The sequence below is a fragment of the Trachemys scripta genome, chromosome 2 (genome assembly GCF_013100865.1).
Source record: "Trachemys scripta elegans isolate TJP31775 chromosome 2, CAS_Tse_1.0, whole genome shotgun sequence".
NCBI classification, from domain to species: domain Eukaryota; kingdom Metazoa; phylum Chordata; order Testudines; family Emydidae; genus Trachemys; species Trachemys scripta.
Genome location: NC_048299.1, coordinates 57,953,766 through 57,974,433, shown reverse-complemented (window position 1 = coordinate 57,974,433; position 20,668 = coordinate 57,953,766). Strand labels below are relative to the sequence as shown.

The following is a 20,668-nucleotide window of genomic DNA, read 5'->3' as shown; positions in this document are numbered from 1 at the left end:
AAATCCCCCCCCCCCCCCCTCCCCCCCAAAAAAAGCCACATTTGTAGTTCAAATACTATTTATGATACAAATAGTTACGATTAGAATCTGAGTAGGACTCTGTTCTCTCAGAACAAAATGTTAAGATATGGATATGATCCATTCTTTGGCAGTGGCATAATGCCATGCAATTAGTTTTTCAGTCTCACTACTCTCAAACCATATATAATCTTATAGTTCACATTTCTGTCTTCAGGACTCCGGCATAGGATTAAAAAGTGAATTGGCAAATTGTATAATCTCAGTCTGACATGATTCAAGGCCAATTGAATAGTAAAGCCTGTGACTGGCTGTGGTGTTTCCATGTGGTGTTTCCATAATTTTTAATTTAGGTGAGTACATCAGTGATTGACTTAAACAAAAAATAAAAATGATTTTGGAAGTGTTTGGAAAAGAAACAGAAAGCTTAAATACATTGAGGATTGTGCAGCTTCCTTCTGGTTGATTTACTTTTTAAAATATAACCTTAAGTTTCAATTACCAAAGTTTTTGAATATTGAGCTTGACATTTATCTAACTGCCATACACTCAAGTGCATGGCAATCTCTAAAATTATAGTTTATTGTGTTACTATAAAAGTGGATTAATATGTGGTACTCAGTAGGTGTGGGGCAAAAGAAAAGGACTCTCCAATAGGAGTGAAGATCTCAAGCAGCTTGTAATTCAGATAGAAGCTCCTCATTGGACTTCTTGAAAGAAACTAATGGCCTGAGGGAATTAGGAGCCCTGAGTCCTAAAAAGTAACATGCTTGTAGTTGATAGTGGCACAAGCAAAGACAAAGTCACAAACCCCACCCCAGGAGTTGGAGAGCTCTTTAGCCGTGTCCCTGGATATAATTTGGAAGAATAAGGGATCAACTCGCCTTGGACCCTTTCGTTCTGGTTGTTGAACTTGCATCTTAGTCCAGCTTGTAATTGGTATTTTTAGGGCTGCTCTAATGCAAAGCAGTTCCTTGAGGCAAGAGAGACTGTGCTTCCGTGTGTTTAGGTGTATATGTGCTTCCATGCAACTTGCATACCAATATGCCAATTTCTTGGGTCTGTGCTATGAGACACAAACATCTTTGTGGTTCATGTAATGTTAAAATTTTAGCACTCTGTGGTGCTTTGAGCCAGTCAAACATCCCTGCATACCATCATGCTATCCCTCCCGAGGGTATAAAGAGTGGAGCATCCTCAACTGTCAGAGTTCCTTCTTACTGCCTGTGGCAGTGAAATGAAAAACCCTCAGTGTTTTCTTAGATACTGTATTGTCTCTTGATTGTTAAGTAGTTGTTCAGTAGTTCTAGTACGCCTGTCATTGTTTATATGAGCTCCTAGCTTCCACCTCCTGGAGGAGTTAATTGCTGGGTAATCGCCAAGATGGGATCCACGTGTACAGATACTCAGAGACTGTTACTTACATTGCAGTAACCGTGATTCTTCTTTGTTCTGTAAGCATGGATCCCATACCCACTATCTTTCCCTGCCGCTCTTGAATCTTATTGGGATTCTGGGTAGCAAAGGAAATGACTTGCAGTTGAATGCTCTGCCATTTATGCCCTTGGGAGGGGTAGCATGAGGTCACACAGGAAGCATACCCACCCCCAACCGATACTGCTGGCTAAATAAACTCTGATCTCTTGAGCATGGGGTGAATGTGCACAGAGTGGGATCCATGTGTTACAGAGCATCTTCAACCACAGTTACTGTAAGAAGTTCTTTCCCCCTATATTCACCTAACACAATGGGGTTTACCAAGGACTAATATGCTGGAGAAGAAGACAAGGTTCCCAGGAACTTCAGATAAATATTCTGCTTCCAAACTAATTGGAAATTTGGCCTCATTTTCTAGTATCTGATGGTGCTCACCCTACTCTAGATTCTGACATCATCTATACCAGAGGTGATTTGTATTGTCCTCTTCCTTGGTTATAGCTAAATGGGGAGAGAAATACTGCCTGGTTCCTCAACAGTCTCTTCTGCAAGCACACTGTCATTATAAATTAGGAAGATCACATGGAAATTAAGTGGTAGAGTCAGAAATAATTTTCAATGGACTGTACACAGTTTACATCTCATAATTACAGTTACAGTAACCCTGAATCTCTATCACAGTATTTGAGGGAGGTAAAAAATGTTCAATAATACTTTGTCTCATCATTGGTCAGCTGCATGAATTTATAAGGCTTACTTTGTGCGTAATGCAATGATGACTTTACTGCTGAATTTACTTTCTCAATGGAAATTTAATACCACCCTCTCTCATACCCAGCATTATTTTGGTCCCATTATTTTCTAGGGTTATAACTTCTGTATTTTTGTGTGAGAATGAATGCCAGCAAAGCTGCAGTAGTGGCCAAATATGGTATAGAATCAGAAGTTAGACGCCTTGGAATCCTTTTCTGAGAGTCAATCAGATGAACATTTTCAGTTTTGAGATGTGTGCAACAATATTAATAGAAGGTCTCTGTCACTCTGTCTGGAGTGGCTCACAACGTTGAGTGCCAACCTCAGGGAGATTGTCAAAAAGCGGGGAAGACACCCCAAACTGGTGGTACTGAGTTGGTGAAATCTAATTATAGAACGTAACAAATGTGAACTCCTGAAGCACTCTGACCATTTTACCACAGATTCACAGTCAGTTCAATCTATATTGCAACCCAGGCAAGCTGGACTCGGTGATAAAGAGTTGCATTATTCCCAAAATCACAAAATATTCAGGTTGCTTCCAGTCCCAAGAGACCAGTCACTTACCCCAGGTCAGTTTGTACCTCCGATCTCACACCAAAGACAATGCTTGCAGCCAATCCTATAATAAACGAATGATTTATTAACTAGGAATGAGAGAATTATTTACAGGTTAAAGCAGGCAACATGTATATATAAACACAGGAATTACAATCTGTGGTTCCAAAAGGTGACAGATGTAGTAATCTGTCAGCACTGACTGTCATTTTTGGGCTAACCTAGGTTGAACCTGGGGGATTTATAGCCTTGGCAAGAGCTGTCACCTGGACTACCAGCATCATAGTCTCCATTTTAAACATTTTCCCAATAGTCCAGCATATTAATAATAATTTCAGAATATTATATGGCCTAGTTACCTGGTTATTATCAGCAGTGGGATTGCTTGGTTCCAATAGAAATCCCAATAAACTTCAATTTTTGTGCATTGCAATTAATCAGTCAATGGAATAGTGGTATAGGAAACATGCAACTAATTAACACTCGCTACTTTTGTTCTGGTCTTAGCCCATGGAAGTAAGTGTGCAAAAAATCTCCTTTCTATGGCAGATAACCTTTCCACATGAGACCACATTCTGAAGATAGAAAGTGGAATAGTATCATATGCAGTAAAAAGTTGTCAAGTAACTTACAGACAGAATTTACACCACTGGGCAAGGAGGACTAGAATGTGCAACAACTTGAGCTCTACACTTCCCTAACACATGGCTATCTAAATCCTATACTGTTGGGATGTTCATGTGTAGTGTAGTTTTTATATACTATTGTGCAATGTGTATAGAATTGTGTATTGTGCATTCTGTTGCAGTATGATACACCAAAGACAAGGTCCCATGAGACCGGGAAAACACTAATCCTCCAAGTATGTTGGTGCTCAGTAACTCAGCAGTATTTGCTCAGGGGTTGTTCTGTCCTACAAGAATTAAGGAATGAGTAACTTGCTAAAATGTGATCATGGCAATTGTCATGCTTTAGTTATAAGTACTAACTAGAATTGGTTAAAATGAGTTATAAATTGCATGGAGAGTCTCAGTAGTGCAAAGCCTGCTAATTTTGGTACATCAAGGACCTATTTTCTAATCAGATTCCTTAGGATGGACATGCATCTTTATTTTATAACCAAGATAAGAGCCTCTTCTCTCATTACTTGAGATAAGAGATTCAGAATCTTTTACCTTTTGTGTGTAGGACTCAGCCCTCTTAAAATTTAGTTCCTGCCTGTTTCATATGGTGCTAACTTTAATCATTTTGGGGGTAGGGGAGGAAGTTCTTTGTAGTCTTTTCCTTAGATTGTGCAGTAAAGCTGTATATGTTGACTCAGTGAGAATTCTGTACTGTATTCATACTTAGGTTTCTATTGTTTTGAAAGTTTTCACCCGTTGTGCTACTACTACTACTACTCACTTATGAATAGGAAATATTCACCAAGATCCTCCTTCATCCAACCCCTTTATGGGATTGGAGAGGAACAAAGGAGGAAGGAAAGGAGCCACTGGAATTCTCCTGCAGGTAAAAGTGGAATCTTCTGTCCTATCCAGTGGGCCAGACTGGAGGGTGAAGACAGGTATAGGGAAGATTCAGCCAGCCTCTACCAGTCACTTCATAACACATGAAATTAATGTATAATTTGTTAAAAGTTCAGTTACTTCTGCTTTGAAAATTAATATTTTGGCCCCCATACTTATTGAGCAGAAGGAGACAATCTCTTGTGATCAGGTTTTATTCTATTGACGGTCACATTTTATATTGTTCCAGCTACTAGAGCCAGTTTGCCACCAGCTTTTTGAGTTCTATCGCAGTGGAGAAGAACGACTACTACGATTCACCCTGCAGTTTCTGCCAGAATTGATGTGGTGTTACCTGGCAGTCTCAGCCAGCAGAGATCTGCAGAGCAGTGGCTGCATAGAGGCTCTTCTCCTAGGAGTTTACAACTTGGTTTGTATATGCATATAATTATTCAAATACCTAAAATGTTAGTGGGCTTTTTTTGATAGCAGATGAACTCTCGTATTGGAGTGGAGAGTAAACAATCTAAGGTTTCCTTCAAGACAAAAATGAAGAGCCTGTGTGTTTCTATTCTAGGAATCATATATTGCTTATATGCAGCTGAAAATGCAACTTTATATATTATCAGCAAGTCCAGTCCTATAATTATAGGAGCTGCACCCTCCCTAGGGCAAAGGCTGCCAGCCTGAAATCCACACTGAAGATGCCTTCTTTAATCTGCTCCATATCAACTCTCCTTTTGTCATCACATCGTGGTCTTCAGTTTTCTGTCTCCCTCTCTTTTTCTTGGAAAGATTTGTCTTGGAATGGCCAGCAGTCTCCTCTTCACACTTTAAACTATGATTGTTGGGATAAGCTAAAAGAACCAATTTCCTCACATTCAAATAAAGAATGTGGTCAGCCAAATCTTTTTAGCAGGGAGTATTTCAGAGGCACTGCATTTGAGACAGTTTTTTGTTTCTAAGGATGGTCTGATTACTTTGGGGAGCTGTGCTGTTGCTCTTAAAAAATAAAGGACCTGAAACTTGTTGTCAAATTGTTGACACTTGGGGACTTAAATTGATCTCCTTTCATGCTGTAAAATTTTACGTGGCGATCTTATTTGTATCTAATATGAGAATAGTAACTTATTTTTCAATGAACAATTTCCCATCTCTATCTAAATGGATTTTTTTTTGATTGCATCACAGCCAAAACTTGGAGTACAGACACTGGTTGCTTCCCCATCCTGTTATTTCCAGTCTTGCTCTGCCTTGTACCGAGTGTGTAGTCTAAAAGCATAGTGTTTTCTCTTTCAGGATTTTCTCCAGTCTAATTCCTTGTACTTTCTAGGAGAGAGACCAGTGCAATGAGGGAGAGGACAACTTTGTGAAAGGGGACTTGTTTAAAATTCTGAGAAATTAGGGGAGGCGGAAAGAAAGAATAGATGTGCCCATTTTGTGGCAATGTAGTGAAACAAGTTCAGCTCAAGAGGTTTTTTTTCATGCAAACTTCTAAAGAGTTTTGTGCGACTGTTGCTCTAATAGGCTAAATGCATGCCTCCAACCATGCATGCATGCTTCTCCACAGACTTAACTGCAGCTGAAAAGAGGACAGCATTCCTAGACAATCTCCTGCACAGACAGGACCATTGACTCTTGCACTGGGTTTATGCCTGGAATTGTGATTCATTTTGAACTAGCAGTCCCTGATAACACAGGCATCCAGGGTGGTCAGAGTATAGCTGGATAACCCCTTGTGTTCTCCTGCTAGGATAAAGTCACTCGCATTTCAGAAAGAAAAACCTGAAGCTGTACCCACAACCTTATCTCTTTAGACTAGTCAGTTAAGAGAGGTTTCTCAATTATTAATATAACCCTGTCTGTTGTTTCCATCCATTTTCCAGCTGCTTGGTGCAATAAGGATTTGGTTAAGGTAGACTTACATCTCCAAGAGAGAGTTTCTGCCTAATTTTTTTTCCAAGACCTTCTGAAATAACACTAACCTACAGATGCTGACTTCTTATTCCTCCCTCTCCCACACAGTTACTCATGGAGCCATAAGTATTGTGTAGTGTTTTAAAAACAAACAGGATATTTCTCTGCATCCTGTGGTTCAAAAGATAATTGAAATGAGTTGTTAGACACTTGTTTTGTCCTTTCAGCTAATTTTTTTAAAGCTCTCAAAAAATTCCAGAAAAAAAGACATGTAGGCTAATGCAAACAGTGATGATCCCTGTGCATTAAGTGCTCTCATTTCTTGGGGAGAGGGGAACGAACCTCTTTAAAACACTTGAAAATTTCCTCACCAAAGGAGTAGTGATGTCAGTCCCCTCAGATGAGCAATTCTTATTGGCTTCCAACTTAATTCTGTAAATTAAATATAAAACTATCTGTAGTACAGGGAATCATTTTCATTAAAATCATTTTAATTAACTAGACCAATTGGTTACCTGTAACCAAAACTTAGAGACCTGACAGCTAAGTGAATGTATGGCAGAATGTCAGATGAAAGCGTTGACAATGAAAGGTAATGCATGCTGGAAGGAATGACTTGAATTACTCATACATGTTGTTGGGTTCTAAGTTAGCTGCAACTACTCAAGAATGAGATGTGGACATTTAAATGGAAACATCAGTTGAAGCCATTTGTCTGCAGAGTGTTAAACAGTCAACACCCATTTTGTTCCCTCAAAACAGTGTTTCCCAAACTTGGGACACTGCTTGTTTAGGGAAAGCCCCTGGCGAGGCGGGCCAGTTTGTTTACCTGCCGCATCCGCAGGTTCGATCGCAGCTCCCACTGGCCACAGTTCGCTGCTCCAGGCCAATGGGAGCTGCTGGCCGCCGCTTCCAGCAGCTCCCATTGGCCTAGAGCAGCGAACCGCGGCCAGTGGGAGCCACGATCGGCCAAACCTGCAGACTCACTCGGCAGGTAAACAAACCGGCCCGGCCCGCCAGGGGCTTTCCCTAAACAAGCGGCGTCCAAAGTTTGGGAAACACTGCTTCAGAAAATAGGAATTGTAATGTTGCCCGGGGTCTTGCCTGACAGCGACTAGTATCAGACACTTCAGAGGAAGGTATATGAAACTCTGGACAATTACAGAGTAACATTTCCATAGGGGAAAATTCGTCCTAGTCCCTGCCCCATCAGCTAGTGGTGGCTTTATGCTCTAAAGCATGAGGGATTATACCCTAGTTCATTTTATCTAGATGTAAACAGATGTTCTCATCCACATAAACAAAATCTTTCAATACCTCCTGAGTGTTTGTCTCAATGATATCTTGTGGCGGCAATAAGTTCCACAGGTTCATTATGAAAAAATGAATGCCTCCCTTTCTAGAATTTTAAGTTTGTTGCCTTTCAATTTCACTAAAATACTACTTTTCTTTATAATAAAAGGAGTGCATGGATTTCTCTCTTCCTATACCATTTATTATACCTTTGTGTCTTCACTCTAAACAAAAACAGTCCCAGTTCTTTCTAGTCTGACCCACATGAACATCTTTTCATAACTCATTTTTGTCATTCATCAATACACCCCTTTTATTTCTGCTTTATTTGAGATAGGTCAACCTGACCACTGTAAGGGTATAAAAAGGAATGACAGTTTCAGTATGTTCTATCCTATCCTTTGCACACGTTAAAAATAAGGGTTTTTTTGGACTACCGCTATAAGCATGAGTGGATTTTTCCATTTAAATGTCCACATCTCATTCTTGAGTAGTTGCAGCTAATTTAGAACCCAACAACATGTATGAGTAATTCCAGTCATTCCTTCCAGCATGCATTACCTTTCATTGTCAACGCTTTCATCTGACATTCTGTTATATGAGAGAGAGAGAACAAATTCTTCAAAATGTTTCTCTATCCCAAATCACCCCAGTCTTTCCAAGATTAGCTTAATCTAGCTGCTCCTCATTCGGGGGCTGATCTCAGCCAAGCCTTTTGATAGCTGGAGAATGGTGCTATTTGCTTCTGAATTACAAGTGGGTAAGATCTGCATTTTGCAGACATTTTAGACCAGGCTGTTTCACAATCCCTCCTCAAGGCTTCATCTAGATGGAATGGGATGTGGGGAGATGATGGATCCCTGTGGGACTGCTACAGATAAGGGTTTTGGTTGTGTAGAGGCAAGTGCATCATCTGTTACACTGAGCAGTGATTTTAAGTCCTGGACAACTGCTTGCATACCTTAGAAGTTGAGAGAAAGTAATTTCCTTCCTAAAGGAGCTAGTGCACTTGCCACATTTTGTTAAGAAGTGCATAGATCAGTTTTAGTTCATTGTTCAGTTTTCCTGCCATGCTTCTGGGCCTTTTTCTGGTGTGAATGGGCCCAATTCAGATAGGGAAATTGTGTGGCCAGACCTACGCGTGTATGGTACTTGGTATCCTGAAATTTTGTCTTAAATGTAAGTGGCTTTAGCTGAAAAATAAACTGATAGCATCTCACATTGAGAAGAACTAGATACTGGAGTTGAATAGAGGCACACTGGGCTTATACAAGTGATTCAAGGTCCTGAATAGTGTCTGATTTAGCAACTGCTAGTGTGGAAGGCTGAGAAGAATTCTTTGCTGCTCCCATAGTCAAACTGTATCTATTCATGGTTACTCCTTTCTGACTTTGTATATCTGTTCTAGATCTCTGGGGCAACAAGAAGGGAATGAATGCTTCAGTGGAGTATCTCAGTGGCTCTGGTAATCTTTTTTTCTCAGACAGGAAGTGTCAATCTAGAAGTGGACAATTGATAACCATGTCTACCAGCACTCATGGAAACCGCTCACTAAAACAGTCTTGGCACCCAAAGGCTCTCGTATATCCTACCCAGACATTGCACCACAATCGGTATTCTGGTTTTAGCATAATCCGTTTGGTCTTGTAATGCTCTATAGGCAGAGAGCGCACAGCAACGTACTAGGCATTCCCCCAAATAGTCTGTTCTTTGTATGTTTTTTTCCCTCTTTTTCCCAGACAGGCCTAAGTAGGGTACTTGGAAAAGACAATTCTGGTCTGGTAGGAGGTGCTTTACTTATTCTGGCCACAGAGACTGGCTCCCGTCCCCACCCCACTCCATCTCTGGGCCAGTTTGACTATGGGAGCCGTAATCATCTGCCTCTTTCTGGAGATGATTATGGGTCCATTGGAAGCTTGTGGAGACCAGACTCCTAGTCAATTACTCTTGCCTCCTGGCTATGGAACGAGGGAATGCCAACAGTTGAAGGCTCCATGGTTACATGGAGAATGATGGGGTGTGTAGCTATATTCTGACCAAAGAATGGTGTACCTGTGAGGTTTCATATGCTCTAATCTAACCATCTTAAAATCCAATAACTTTCCAATAACTCCTTAAACTTTCTCTCTGCTCCTATCTTTGGAGATATAAATTCTGATGTTGAAGGGTTCAATTATCTAGAAAATGTTCTATGCTTTAAACAACAACAATGTTCCATGCTTTAAACAGCCTTGTGTGTCCTGAATTCCATGTTATTGACTGAATCCGTAGATATAAAGCTAAAAGATGGGGTAAATTGTTCATAACTGAAAATATTTTTTCTAAGTATACCATCTATGCAGAATTTTAACTCCTGGATGTTAGCACCTTAACATGAGACTGAAATCCCCTAGCTCCTAGATGTGTTTGACCCTTGAGGAGAGCGGTAGTTGGGGTAGAATGTAAGTCAGGCCTACCTCTGATTGGCAGTCCCAGATTACTGCTTGCTGAGTATACATGTTGTATCCTGAATGTCCCGGATCCTTCATGATCATATTGGCTGTGCTATATTCTTTATTGCTCTCTCTTTCCTGTGGATTTCAACAGCACTGTTGGGTATCATTTGTTGATTCTGCCCTCTCTCTTCCAATCAGATTTGAGTCAGTTTCCCATTTCTGAAGCCTTTGCTTTGAAGCGCTGTGGACCAGTGCTCCTCTGTGGCATTGTTAGCACATCTTTTTTGCTCATTCTGTTAATCATGCACTAAGATGCAGGGATAAAATGCCTGTTACTCTGAAGGTCTCATCTTGCAGGAAAGTAATTCCCTTTCTTTGAACCCTTGCATCCATGAATATAGTTTCTCTAGGGTCCTTCCCTCTCACCCATGTGTAGATATGTACTAATAAACTTTGGGTTTCTTGTGCAAATGTTCTGAGATATAATTTATCAGATAGTGTTAGATCATGTTAGGCTGGAGTTGGATTTAAAACTTAATTAAAAGTGTGTTTTTTTGTTTTTTTTTTTAAATATGCAGTTAACCTCCTACTCCATAGCAGAATAATGGCTTTCTTACCAGGTTTAGACACTGTCAGTCTTTACTCCTCAATAGTAGGAAAGAATAGGTATAGTATAGCTTTTAAAAATAATGGATAATACTGTTAAATCAAAGAACTATATATCTATTTCAAGACAAATATTTTGCAACAGACTCTATAGAAATGTATATTTCTTTTGTACACTATTAAAAATGTCCAGTATGTATCAATTAACAAATACCAACAAATGTCTTTATTTTAAGTGAATTCAAAAATAGCCAACACTTAATTTTGGGGAAAATATCAAGGCTACGTTAAGCTTTTAGTTGACTATTTGCATTCTAGAACCAATAATGATATTTAACTAATTCAGAGTTTTCCCCTAGAATATAAAATTTCTTGCATGCTAACTGAGCTCTTCTGATTTTCACAATAAAAATTTTAATATTGTAACCCTTGATGTCTTGTGTTTTACAGGAAATAGTTGACAAACAGGGGCATAGTAAAGTGCTGAGTTTCACAATTCCATCCTTGTCCAAACCTTCAGTGTATCATGAAGTGAGTGAAATTACTTAAATGCACGGTTGTTACCTGCGTAGCTTCCTTTTATGCTGAGGCCAGTTAAAGAAGGCAATGTGAACAGTTTGTTATACATGATGATGTAATGACACACTTGACTTTTCAAACCATACCTTTTGTGGCTATTGTCTTCTAGTGAGGATATTTAAACTTGATTTGTTTTTAAAACAATTTTAAGTGCCAACTTTTTCATAGCTTTGTTTCCTAACTTTTTTTCCTAATCTCAGGGCAGTTGCTATATTACATAACATAAGAAAGCAGCCAGATAGATTTATGTAGGTTCAAAATGTATGCACGGATACAACTTTTCCATCTTTTTTCTGTTTTTTACTCCACTTTGTAATGAGACTTTAACAGGACAAATGTTTGGAATCCTTTATTCAAATACCTGTTCACTTTAGCCTTCCAGCATTGGTTCCATGGCTCTTACAGAGGGAGCTTTATCCCAGCATGGTTTGTCCAGAGTCGTGTACAGTGGACCTCATCCTCAAAGAGAGATGTTAACAGCACAAAACAGGTAAAACTGTAGTAAGATCTTGCATGAAAATCCATAAAAATGGTTAAAGTAGCTTCATTATTTTTGGTTTTGTTATCTTGCCTCTTTTTCATCTAATATTGTCTACGTTTACAGTTGTACATAGTTATCTTGGTAATTTAGAATCTTAGGAATTAGTTGCTAGACATACGTGTTTAAAAATACTTTCATGAGGCATATTTTTAAAATTGCATCTTAATCTAGATTTGCAAATAACTACTTGTATTGCATTTCACTACAAGAGGAGAACGTTGACTTGCAGTTTTAAACCATTTAACTGCTTCTGTCTACAGCTTTAATGATATGTTACTAAGTCACTATGTGACAAAATCAAAAAGAGTAAGGCACAAAATGAGTTACACCTAACAAAGGGACATAAAAAGGCAATAAGAAGCAATTCTTTAAATGCATTAGGAGAAAGATGAAATAAAGTTTAGATCCTCTACTTAGTGGGAAGGAGAGCTAATAACTGATGACATCAAGAAGACTGAGGTATTTATTTTGCTTCAGTCTTCACTAAAAAGGTTACTGGTGATCAGATAGTCAAAAGTTAATATTAACAAGGAGGAAGGAATACAAACAAAATAGGGAAAGAACATGTTAAAGACTATTTAGGTGAATTAGACATATTCAAGTTGGCATGGCTTGATGAAATTCATCCTAGGGTACTTAAGCAACTAGCTGAAGCAATCTCGGAATTGTTAAGAATTACTTTGCGAACTCATGGAGGACAGGTGAGGTTCCAGAGGTCTAGAGAAGGGCAAACATAGTACCTATCTTTAAAAAGGGGAGCAAAAAGGATTTAGGGAATTATAGGCCAGTCACCCTGACTTTGATACCTGGAAAGATACTGGAACAAATTATGAAGAAATCAGTTAGTGACCACCTGAGGAATAATAGGGTTATAAAGAATCAGCATGGATTTGTCATGAACAAGTCATGCCAAACCAATCTAATGTCCTTCTTTAACAGGGTTCCTGGCCTAATGGATGGAGGGAAGCAGTAAATGTGATATATTTTGATTTTTAGTAATTTTTTTGACAGTCCCATATGACATTCTCATAAGAAAACTAGAGCAATGTGGTCTAGATTAAATTACCATATGTAGGTGCATAAATTGTACTCAGAGTACTTATCAGTGGTTTGCTGTCAAACTGGAAGGACGCATCTAGTGAGGTCCTTCAGGGTCAGTCCTGGGTCTGGTACTACCCAATATTTTTGTTAATAACTTGAGTATTGGAGGGGTGAGTAAATTTCTAAAACTTATAGATGACACCAATCTAGAAGGGGTTGCAAATGCTTTGGAGAACAGGATTAGAATTTTTTTTTTTAAAAAAAACCTTGACAAGTTGGAGAATTACAGTAGAACCTCAAAGATACGAACACCAGAGTTACAGACTGACGGTCAACTGGACGCCATGTGAAACTGGAAGTAACCAATCAGGCAGCAGCTGGGGGGAGTGGAGGGGGAAGCAAATACTGTACTGTACCTGTATTGCATCTTAAAGATAGGCACATCTGGGCTGCCTGTCCCCATCCCACACCCACACCCATGCATGGGACAGCCACTTACTGCAAGACACTGGCTGCCAGCCAAATGCAGCTGGAGCCAGCAAAGCAGGAGCAGCGCTGGTGTCTGCGCTATTTTCACCCATTACCCTTCCCCTGGCTGGGAGGGGGATGTGCTGTTTTTACCTCCCTCCCCTGGTTGGGAGGGGGACGCACTGTTTTCTCACTCACCCACACCCACACCCCCCGTGAGGAGGGGGACAAGTTTGCAAACTCCTGTCGGCACTGAGTAGGGAGCTCAGCTGCTGCTGAAGCCTGACCTGGGGTATCAGCTGTGGATCTGGAGCCCGAACTGCACTTTGTTCAGAGTTGCAAACATTTCAGAGTTATGGATAAGTTCCATTACCAAGGTGTCTGTAACTCTGAGGTTCTATTGTAGCCTGAATTCAACAAGATGAAATTCAGTTAATAGAAGTGCAAAGTACTTCACTTAAAGAAAAATCAAATGCACATCTACAAAATGGGGAATAACTGGTAGCTGATAGTACTGCTGAGAAGGATTTGGGGGTTAGAGTAGGTCCCAAATTCAATGAATCAGTCATATGTTGTAGTTGTGAAAAAGGCTAATATCATTCTGGGGTGTATTAACAGGAGTGTTGTATGTAAGAAACAGGAGGTAATTGTCCCACTCTACGTGGCACTGTTGAGGCCTCAGCTGGAATATAGTGTCCAATTCTGGGTGCCACCCTTTGGGAAAAATATGGGAAAACTGGAGAGAGTCCAGAGAAGAGCAACAAAAATTCTAAAACGTTTAGAAAACCTGATCTATGAGGAAGGGTTTATAAAAAAACAAACAAACAAAAAAAACAAACTGGTCATGTTTAGTTTTGAGAATAGAAGACGGGGGCGGGACCTGGTAAGTCTTTAAATATATTTAGGGCTGGTATAAAGAGGACAAGCAACAGAGGGTCTTGTGGCACCTTTGAGACTGAGGCTTGGTCTACACTAAACCCCCAAATCGAACTAAGGTACGCAACTTCAGCTACGTGAATAACGTAGCTGAAGTCGACATACCTTAGTTCGAACTTACCCCCGTCCAGACCCGGCAGGCAGGCTCCCCCGTCGACTCTGCGTACTCCTCGCGGCGAGCAGGATTACCGGAGTCGACGGGGAGCACTTCTGAGTTCGATTTATCGCGTCCAGACTAGACGCATAAATCGAACCCAGAAGTTTGATTGCCTGCCGCCGAACCAGCGCGGTAAGTATAGACAAGCCCTAACAGAAGTACTGGGAGCATAAGCTTTCGTGGGTAAGAACCTCACTTCTTCAGATGCAAGTCTTGCATCTGAAGAAGTGAGGTTCTTACCCACGAAAGCTTATGCTCCCAGTACTTCTGTTAGTCTCAAAGGTGCCACAGGACCCTCTGTTGCTTTTTACAGATTCAGACTAACACGGCTACCCCTCTGATACATAAAGAGGACAGTGATCAGTTGTTCTCCATGTCCACTGAAGATAGGATAAGTAGTAACGGAAACTGCAGCAAGGAAGATTTAAATTAGATATTAGGAAAAACGGTCAAACTAGAAGGATAGTGAGGCTCTGGAATAGGCTTCCAAGGGAGCTTGTGGAATCCCCGTCACTGGTTGCGCTATGTTTATTTGATTCTGCCTTAGCACATGGGGCTATACTAGATGATTTCTTGATGTCCCTCTAAACGTACATTTCTGTGATTCTACGATGCTATAAATTCATGTTACTTATAGTAGAATCTCTTGTATGGTTCCTGTGCATGGCATATTTTAACTTCTTCTCTATATTCACTTTTAAAAAGGGAAAAGTACTAAAATATGTTGATACTTTAAACTTACATTTTTTATCATTTTGAATATTTTTTTCTTTAGGTTTGAAGTGCTCACATTCCTCCTGCTGTGTTATAATGCTGCCTTAAGCTACATGCCTGCAGTTTCTCTTCAATCATTGTGTCAAATTTGCTCAAGGTAAACTTTCTTTAGACTGAATATATTAAATGGACACAGGAAATGTGAAGTCCAGGCAGTTTTAAACAAGAAGTTAAAACTGTCATGTAGTATACCTGAAAATACAACAGTTATGTAGAACACCTGTAGTCCCTGAAACATCCTGTAAATTGTTTTGGTTTACAGTCACATTGTTTATACTTTAAAATGGCTTTTCTTTCCCTTCTTACTGTATGAGACTCATCAATAGGGGAAACAATGAAACAATCTAGATTTTTTTTTCTAATCTTAGTTATAGTAGTAACTTTTTGTTGAAACACTGGGTAAAAATTGTCAGAAGTGATTTATTTTTTGATATTCCTTTAATACTAGTATCCCATTGCAAGGTTTGTTAAACTGAGTTTTGATGCTTTACAGGTTTGTTGCTATACAGCTGGGAACTTGACTGACTTAATATTTTACTAAGATTTGGGAAGTCTAAAAAACTTATAATTGTCATGATATTGAAAGTGGTAATACACGTGACAAATTCAAAGAACTAATACACATTTTTTTATTGTTTCTCGCTTTATGAATGTTTATAGTATATCTTACTTTTAAGCTTAATGATAACCTGCTTCATAAATTTGTTGTTCTAATATTTACCTTAAATCAGTCATTCACCTGAAAACTCTTGAGACATATTTGCTCAAGTGTAAGAAATGCCCTGCATTTTTTCCACAATAAATATTCAACCCACTGAAGAAGATGCAATGAATAACATGACTCTCATAAAATCCAAACATCCTGTCACAAATCCTGCAAATTTGTCTTGTGGCTAACTTTGAAGTGAGGTGGTGTTAAGTATGGGGTGACTCTCTTGTGCAGATAAAAGCAAGAACCAGAATCCTGAAATTCCATAAACAATAACACACAACAGTTTTCCACTAGTCACTAACTCAAAGATCTCAAGCACTGTCACACAAACTTCAAAAGGGCAGCTATTGCTGTCAGGTTTGGGTTTCTGTGTGTTGTTTTGTTTTTATTCTGAGGGAATAAGATTAGGATGCTTTTTCTTTTTTGTAAGTACCGTAAAGAATCCTTTTATACTCGGAGAAGTGTACCTGACATCTTGCTAGATGGTAGTGGTACCTTGGAGACCTGAGGAGGAGGTTTCAGAAATATGTAGCAGTTAAGAGTTGCATAGGAAAGTGAGGCATTGATTATCCTGCTTCATTAAGTTTTGATAGTTATCTTGAGTTAACCAAATAGAGTGGCTGCAGATGCAAGGTGCAAATGTAAGTTCATTTCTGAATAAACACTATGAGTTTGGGTACTGAATGATGGTCCATTTTGATGTTTATAAAACTATAAACATGAACTGTGTAATAGCAGGACTTAAATTCCCTCAGTCCCTCATAAAGTCTACCTTCCAAGTCCATAAGTCTTTCCAAAGATCTCCTGGCTGAAAGCAATTTAGGGAACCAGGGGAATGGAAGAGGTTTACACAAGAGGTCCAGGATATGTTTCAGTGTGTTTAAGCCTATGGATGTGGATCTGGTGATGAGCTAGGTCTAAGGAGGATCTGTGGAAGAGGTAGTGGGATTCCCTCTAAAGAATTTTCCCTTTCCCTTCATTTTAAGTGAATCAGCAGGATATCTTAGGCATTTCTGTTTCATATGGTTCTGCTGAAGGATCTGCCCAAATAAAAGTAAAAGTCTGAGTTACACTGAACAGCCTTTCTAGAAAGGTTAATTATTTTTATCAAATAGAGATTTGGAAATGTAACACTGTTGCTATTCATCATGACAAACCTTTAACAATATCAGTTTACAAAGGTCAAACTCAAGAGTAGAGATAACATTGGCAGCACATCAATTATGTGAATTTACCTAATCTTTGATTTTATTATATATACAGAATTCTCTGTTTAGACACCTTTAGTAATAGTGGCAGCAGAAATGAATGCCTCTGTTTTCATTATCTTTATCCTACTTTGGGGCTGTGTAGCAGAGGAATGCTGCTCCCCTCTTTCCATTTTAGCTGATTTTTTTGGTAGAAAATAACTTGGCCTAGGGTACCTATTTAGAGTTCTGAGTGATATTGGCATCAGATGGGTGGCTAGATTGGGAAGCCTTTTCATGATTTTAGCAGTTACAATACATCACAGATTTCTATTTTCAATCTAATACACCTTTTTAAAAAAAATAAGTGTAGCTGAAAATCAGAGCAAATGTCTGGTTATTTTTCCCAGAATAAGGGTCTTATGCTTACTCATGTATTACCAGTAATCATTCCATAAAATAGATGTATGCATACTATGGAAGCTATGGCCAGTTAAAAAAATATAGGTAGTTGGTGTTGCAGTAAAGCTAATGATCCCAATCATTGTAGCCAAATACCTCTGCTTTTAATCATAGTTGGTTAGCTTTCTATATGCCTAGACTCAGACTGCTACTCTAGACTTACCAAGCAGCCATCTGCTATTGAGTGGTAAATAAGCATATTGTTCACTGAAGCTTATTTCATAATCTCTACTCCCTGTCTCAGATGCTGGTTCTAGTAGGAGTACATGAGTCTCAGCATGACTCTTTTTTCGTCTTTTGCTCTGATGATCCAAAGATAAAATCTCTTTTGGGTTTCTTTCTTGTTGAATGCATACTGAAATCAACATGCAAAGTGTCAGGCAGAGTGCAAGTGACAACCATTGCAGTTATTGTACGTTTATATTTGTCTCCAAAATATACCTTTTTTAGATCAAGAAAGATGGATGATGGCAATACAGACTTTCCCATAATAACCTGCTAATATACCTCAATCCTACAGGTCATGCCTCAGAAAAGGAGATTGTTTCCATCTTTGTCCTCTCCATGGATCTCAGTCTTGTCTATGGTTCTGTCACCATCTATCCACTAAAAAATTAGTTATGGGTATGCTAGAGAATGCACACTGAGGCTACTGTGGTGCTCAGAGGTCCCTATGGGATTATGACCCCATTTTGTCTGCTGTATAAATAAAATTGGATGTGGTTCCTGCCCTAAAGAGTGTATGATCTAATTTCACAGCCCTGGATCCTAGTCACATGTGCCCTAAAACCATTTATTGGACAATATGGGTTTTAGTTGAATGCTCACTTAAGTCCCTAGGCCTTGATCTAGGAAAAGCACTGAAGGAAAACAAACAAGCATAAGTTTCCAGATCAGATAGAGTATATCTTGTGACATGATCTTTATATATAAGGGATTTGGTGGCTCTGAACTCTATCTCTTTAAGTGGAATATCAGTACACTTGATGGCAGAGAGAGTCCTGAGCAAGGATGAAATGGGTCTTGGGCCTCAGAGGGTTGGTGGCATCTCTTGAAATCCCAGCCTGTGGACTCACGATCTCATGTGCGACTGTCTAGCCTCTCCAGGTATATCACATGGCTGCATGAGCTCCAGGCCAGTATTTGCCCCTGCAACCAGGGTTTAATGCAGCTAAATATTAAAGGTCCCTGCTACCTGAACTATAAAGGAAGGAACAGGCACCAATGTATTTTGATGGAAAAGAGGGATTGTGGGGGAGAAAAAAGTCCACCACCAAGATTATACCTTCAGATAAGGAGACTGATTGATTTACTCAATCAGCCATATTTCTCTTGCTCCTACATAGTGCCCATAATGCATACATCCTGATGTAAAGGCATTGCCTCCCCCTCATCTCCCCATTGCCTTCAAGTGGGACCTCTGCAACAGCGAGAAGCACCAGCACCACTCCAGCCTTTATGCATGTCCCTGCAGAAAAGCACCATCAGGGACCCTAAAATACCACTCTGGCGCTATCATGTGTAGTCACTGGGCCACTATATCCTCCTCAGAAGTGATCTGATCTGAACTGATCATAGGGACACATGTGCTAGCCCAGTCCCTGCACCAACATACAGAAGACATGGAGTTGAGCAGTTAGTGGGTCGTGGTGGAAAATTAGTACTTGCCAGTGTCCTCATGTGTTCTTTTGACAGAGATGCAAGATTATGGGAAGATCACAAAGAAATGAAGCTATCATGCCTCAGAAGCTTTGGCAACACTGAAAGTCTCCTAGCACAGAAAAACTGATACTTTGTTTCCCCCTCTGAAATGAATGTTAGTCTTTGGGGCTTTTTTTGCAGGCTTCATTTGGGAGCCAGAGATTAGTTTGGTTTCTGCAGCAACAGAAACAAGTAGTTCGAGCAAGATCTTAGCCAAATCTGTCTTGTTCGTCTGCCTCTTCTGTGATGCCATGTAAAATATTACCAGTATGTCTTAATGTTCTATAGCCTCATAAGCCTCTGCTAGAAGGAGAGCGTGTGAATTAAGCATGGAGATGTTATAATGATGAGTATGGTATCAGTGAAGGGGAGTGAGAAGGTAGGTGTGTCCACTGTTCCTCCCTACCAACTAAATCAAAATGCAACAGAACTGTCCTTCAAAACCAAGCTGTCAGCTCTCTCATTTCAAGAAAATATATGTGGCTTTTAAAAAGTTTGTCACTGATTAAAAATTCTCCTCATGAGTGAGACATTCAATATGTCTCAAGTTCCAATACGTAGGAACATCCAAAAATACTAGAGCTTGTTGACAAGGCTGAGATACCAAAATTGGAGCTCAAGAGAAGAAGCAGACTTGACTGGAATAAATCTTTGTTCAAAGGAAGGTTGACATGAAGATCCAGACCATTCACAGAATGCAGTCAGAAGCAGAACATTTAAAACTATTCCATGCATGAATCTCAACAGGAATAGACCACTGGGGGTCGTATGCTGTGGCAGTCAAGTATCTGATGGAGGATTTCATTTTTAACTAACTTTATTTGTTGCACTGTCCCAACCTTTTCAACAGTGAAACCATTGTGGGCTTAGATAAAGGGGCAGCAATAAACATCTTCTGTGAATTACTGACAGATGGGAGAGCAGGAAGCATCAAAAGTACAGTGGTTTGATTAAAGTAACCTGCTGGTGACCCTGGGGAAATGTGAAATCTTGTGGTAGACAAGGAGATGTATAGAAAATGAGACAAACTTTGACTGTGTATGGACCTCCAAAACAAATGCAAAAGCAAGGAGGTAGTTCAGGAAGGTTTAAGAAATCTGGGGCAAACAGATGACTTGATATGGGTTTTTTGTAGGCAGTTTAGCAGACCATTGCTATATTTGCATAGAAGTTAATCCTCCTAGCTCCAGACTGATCTAAGGCTGTTGGGCCCCACCATATCTAATAAAGCTATCCATGATTAAACCATGGACTGAACAGACAGTGAGTCAGAGGATTTCCTCAGAGTCCCTCTTGCTTCAGGCTTTTCTCTGGGCATGAGGCAATCTAACTTCGGGTATGTCTACACTACGAAATTAGTTCGAATTTATAGAAGCCGGTTTTATTGAAATCGGTTGTATACAGCCGATTGTGTATGTCCACACAATAAAATGCTCTAGGTGCTCTAGTCGGCAGACCGCGTCCACAGTACGAGGCTAGCGTCGACTTCCGGAGCATTGCACTATGGGTAGCTATCCCACAGCTATCCCACAGTTCCCGCAGTCTCTGCCGCCCCTTGGAATTCTGGGTTGAGATCCCAATGCCCGGA

At 39.8% G+C, this 20,668-nt stretch overlaps 1 protein-coding gene across 6 annotated transcripts in view; it reads left to right on the top strand.

Moving 5' to 3' along the window:
- Positions 1-20,668, top strand: part of FAM126A (family with sequence similarity 126 member A) — a 96,261-nt gene that overhangs the window by 49,396 nt on the left and 26,197 nt on the right. For all 6 annotated transcript variants that reach the window (XM_034760612.1, XM_034760610.1, XM_034760611.1 and 3 more), the window contains exons 4-7: positions 4,522-4,701; positions 10,973-11,053; positions 11,476-11,591; positions 15,020-15,115. In XM_034760612.1, the coding sequence (XP_034616503.1) occupies positions 4,522-4,701; positions 10,973-11,053; positions 11,476-11,591; positions 15,020-15,115 (473 nt within the window). The remainder of the gene's footprint in view (positions 1-4,521; positions 4,702-10,972; positions 11,054-11,475; positions 11,592-15,019; positions 15,116-20,668) is intronic.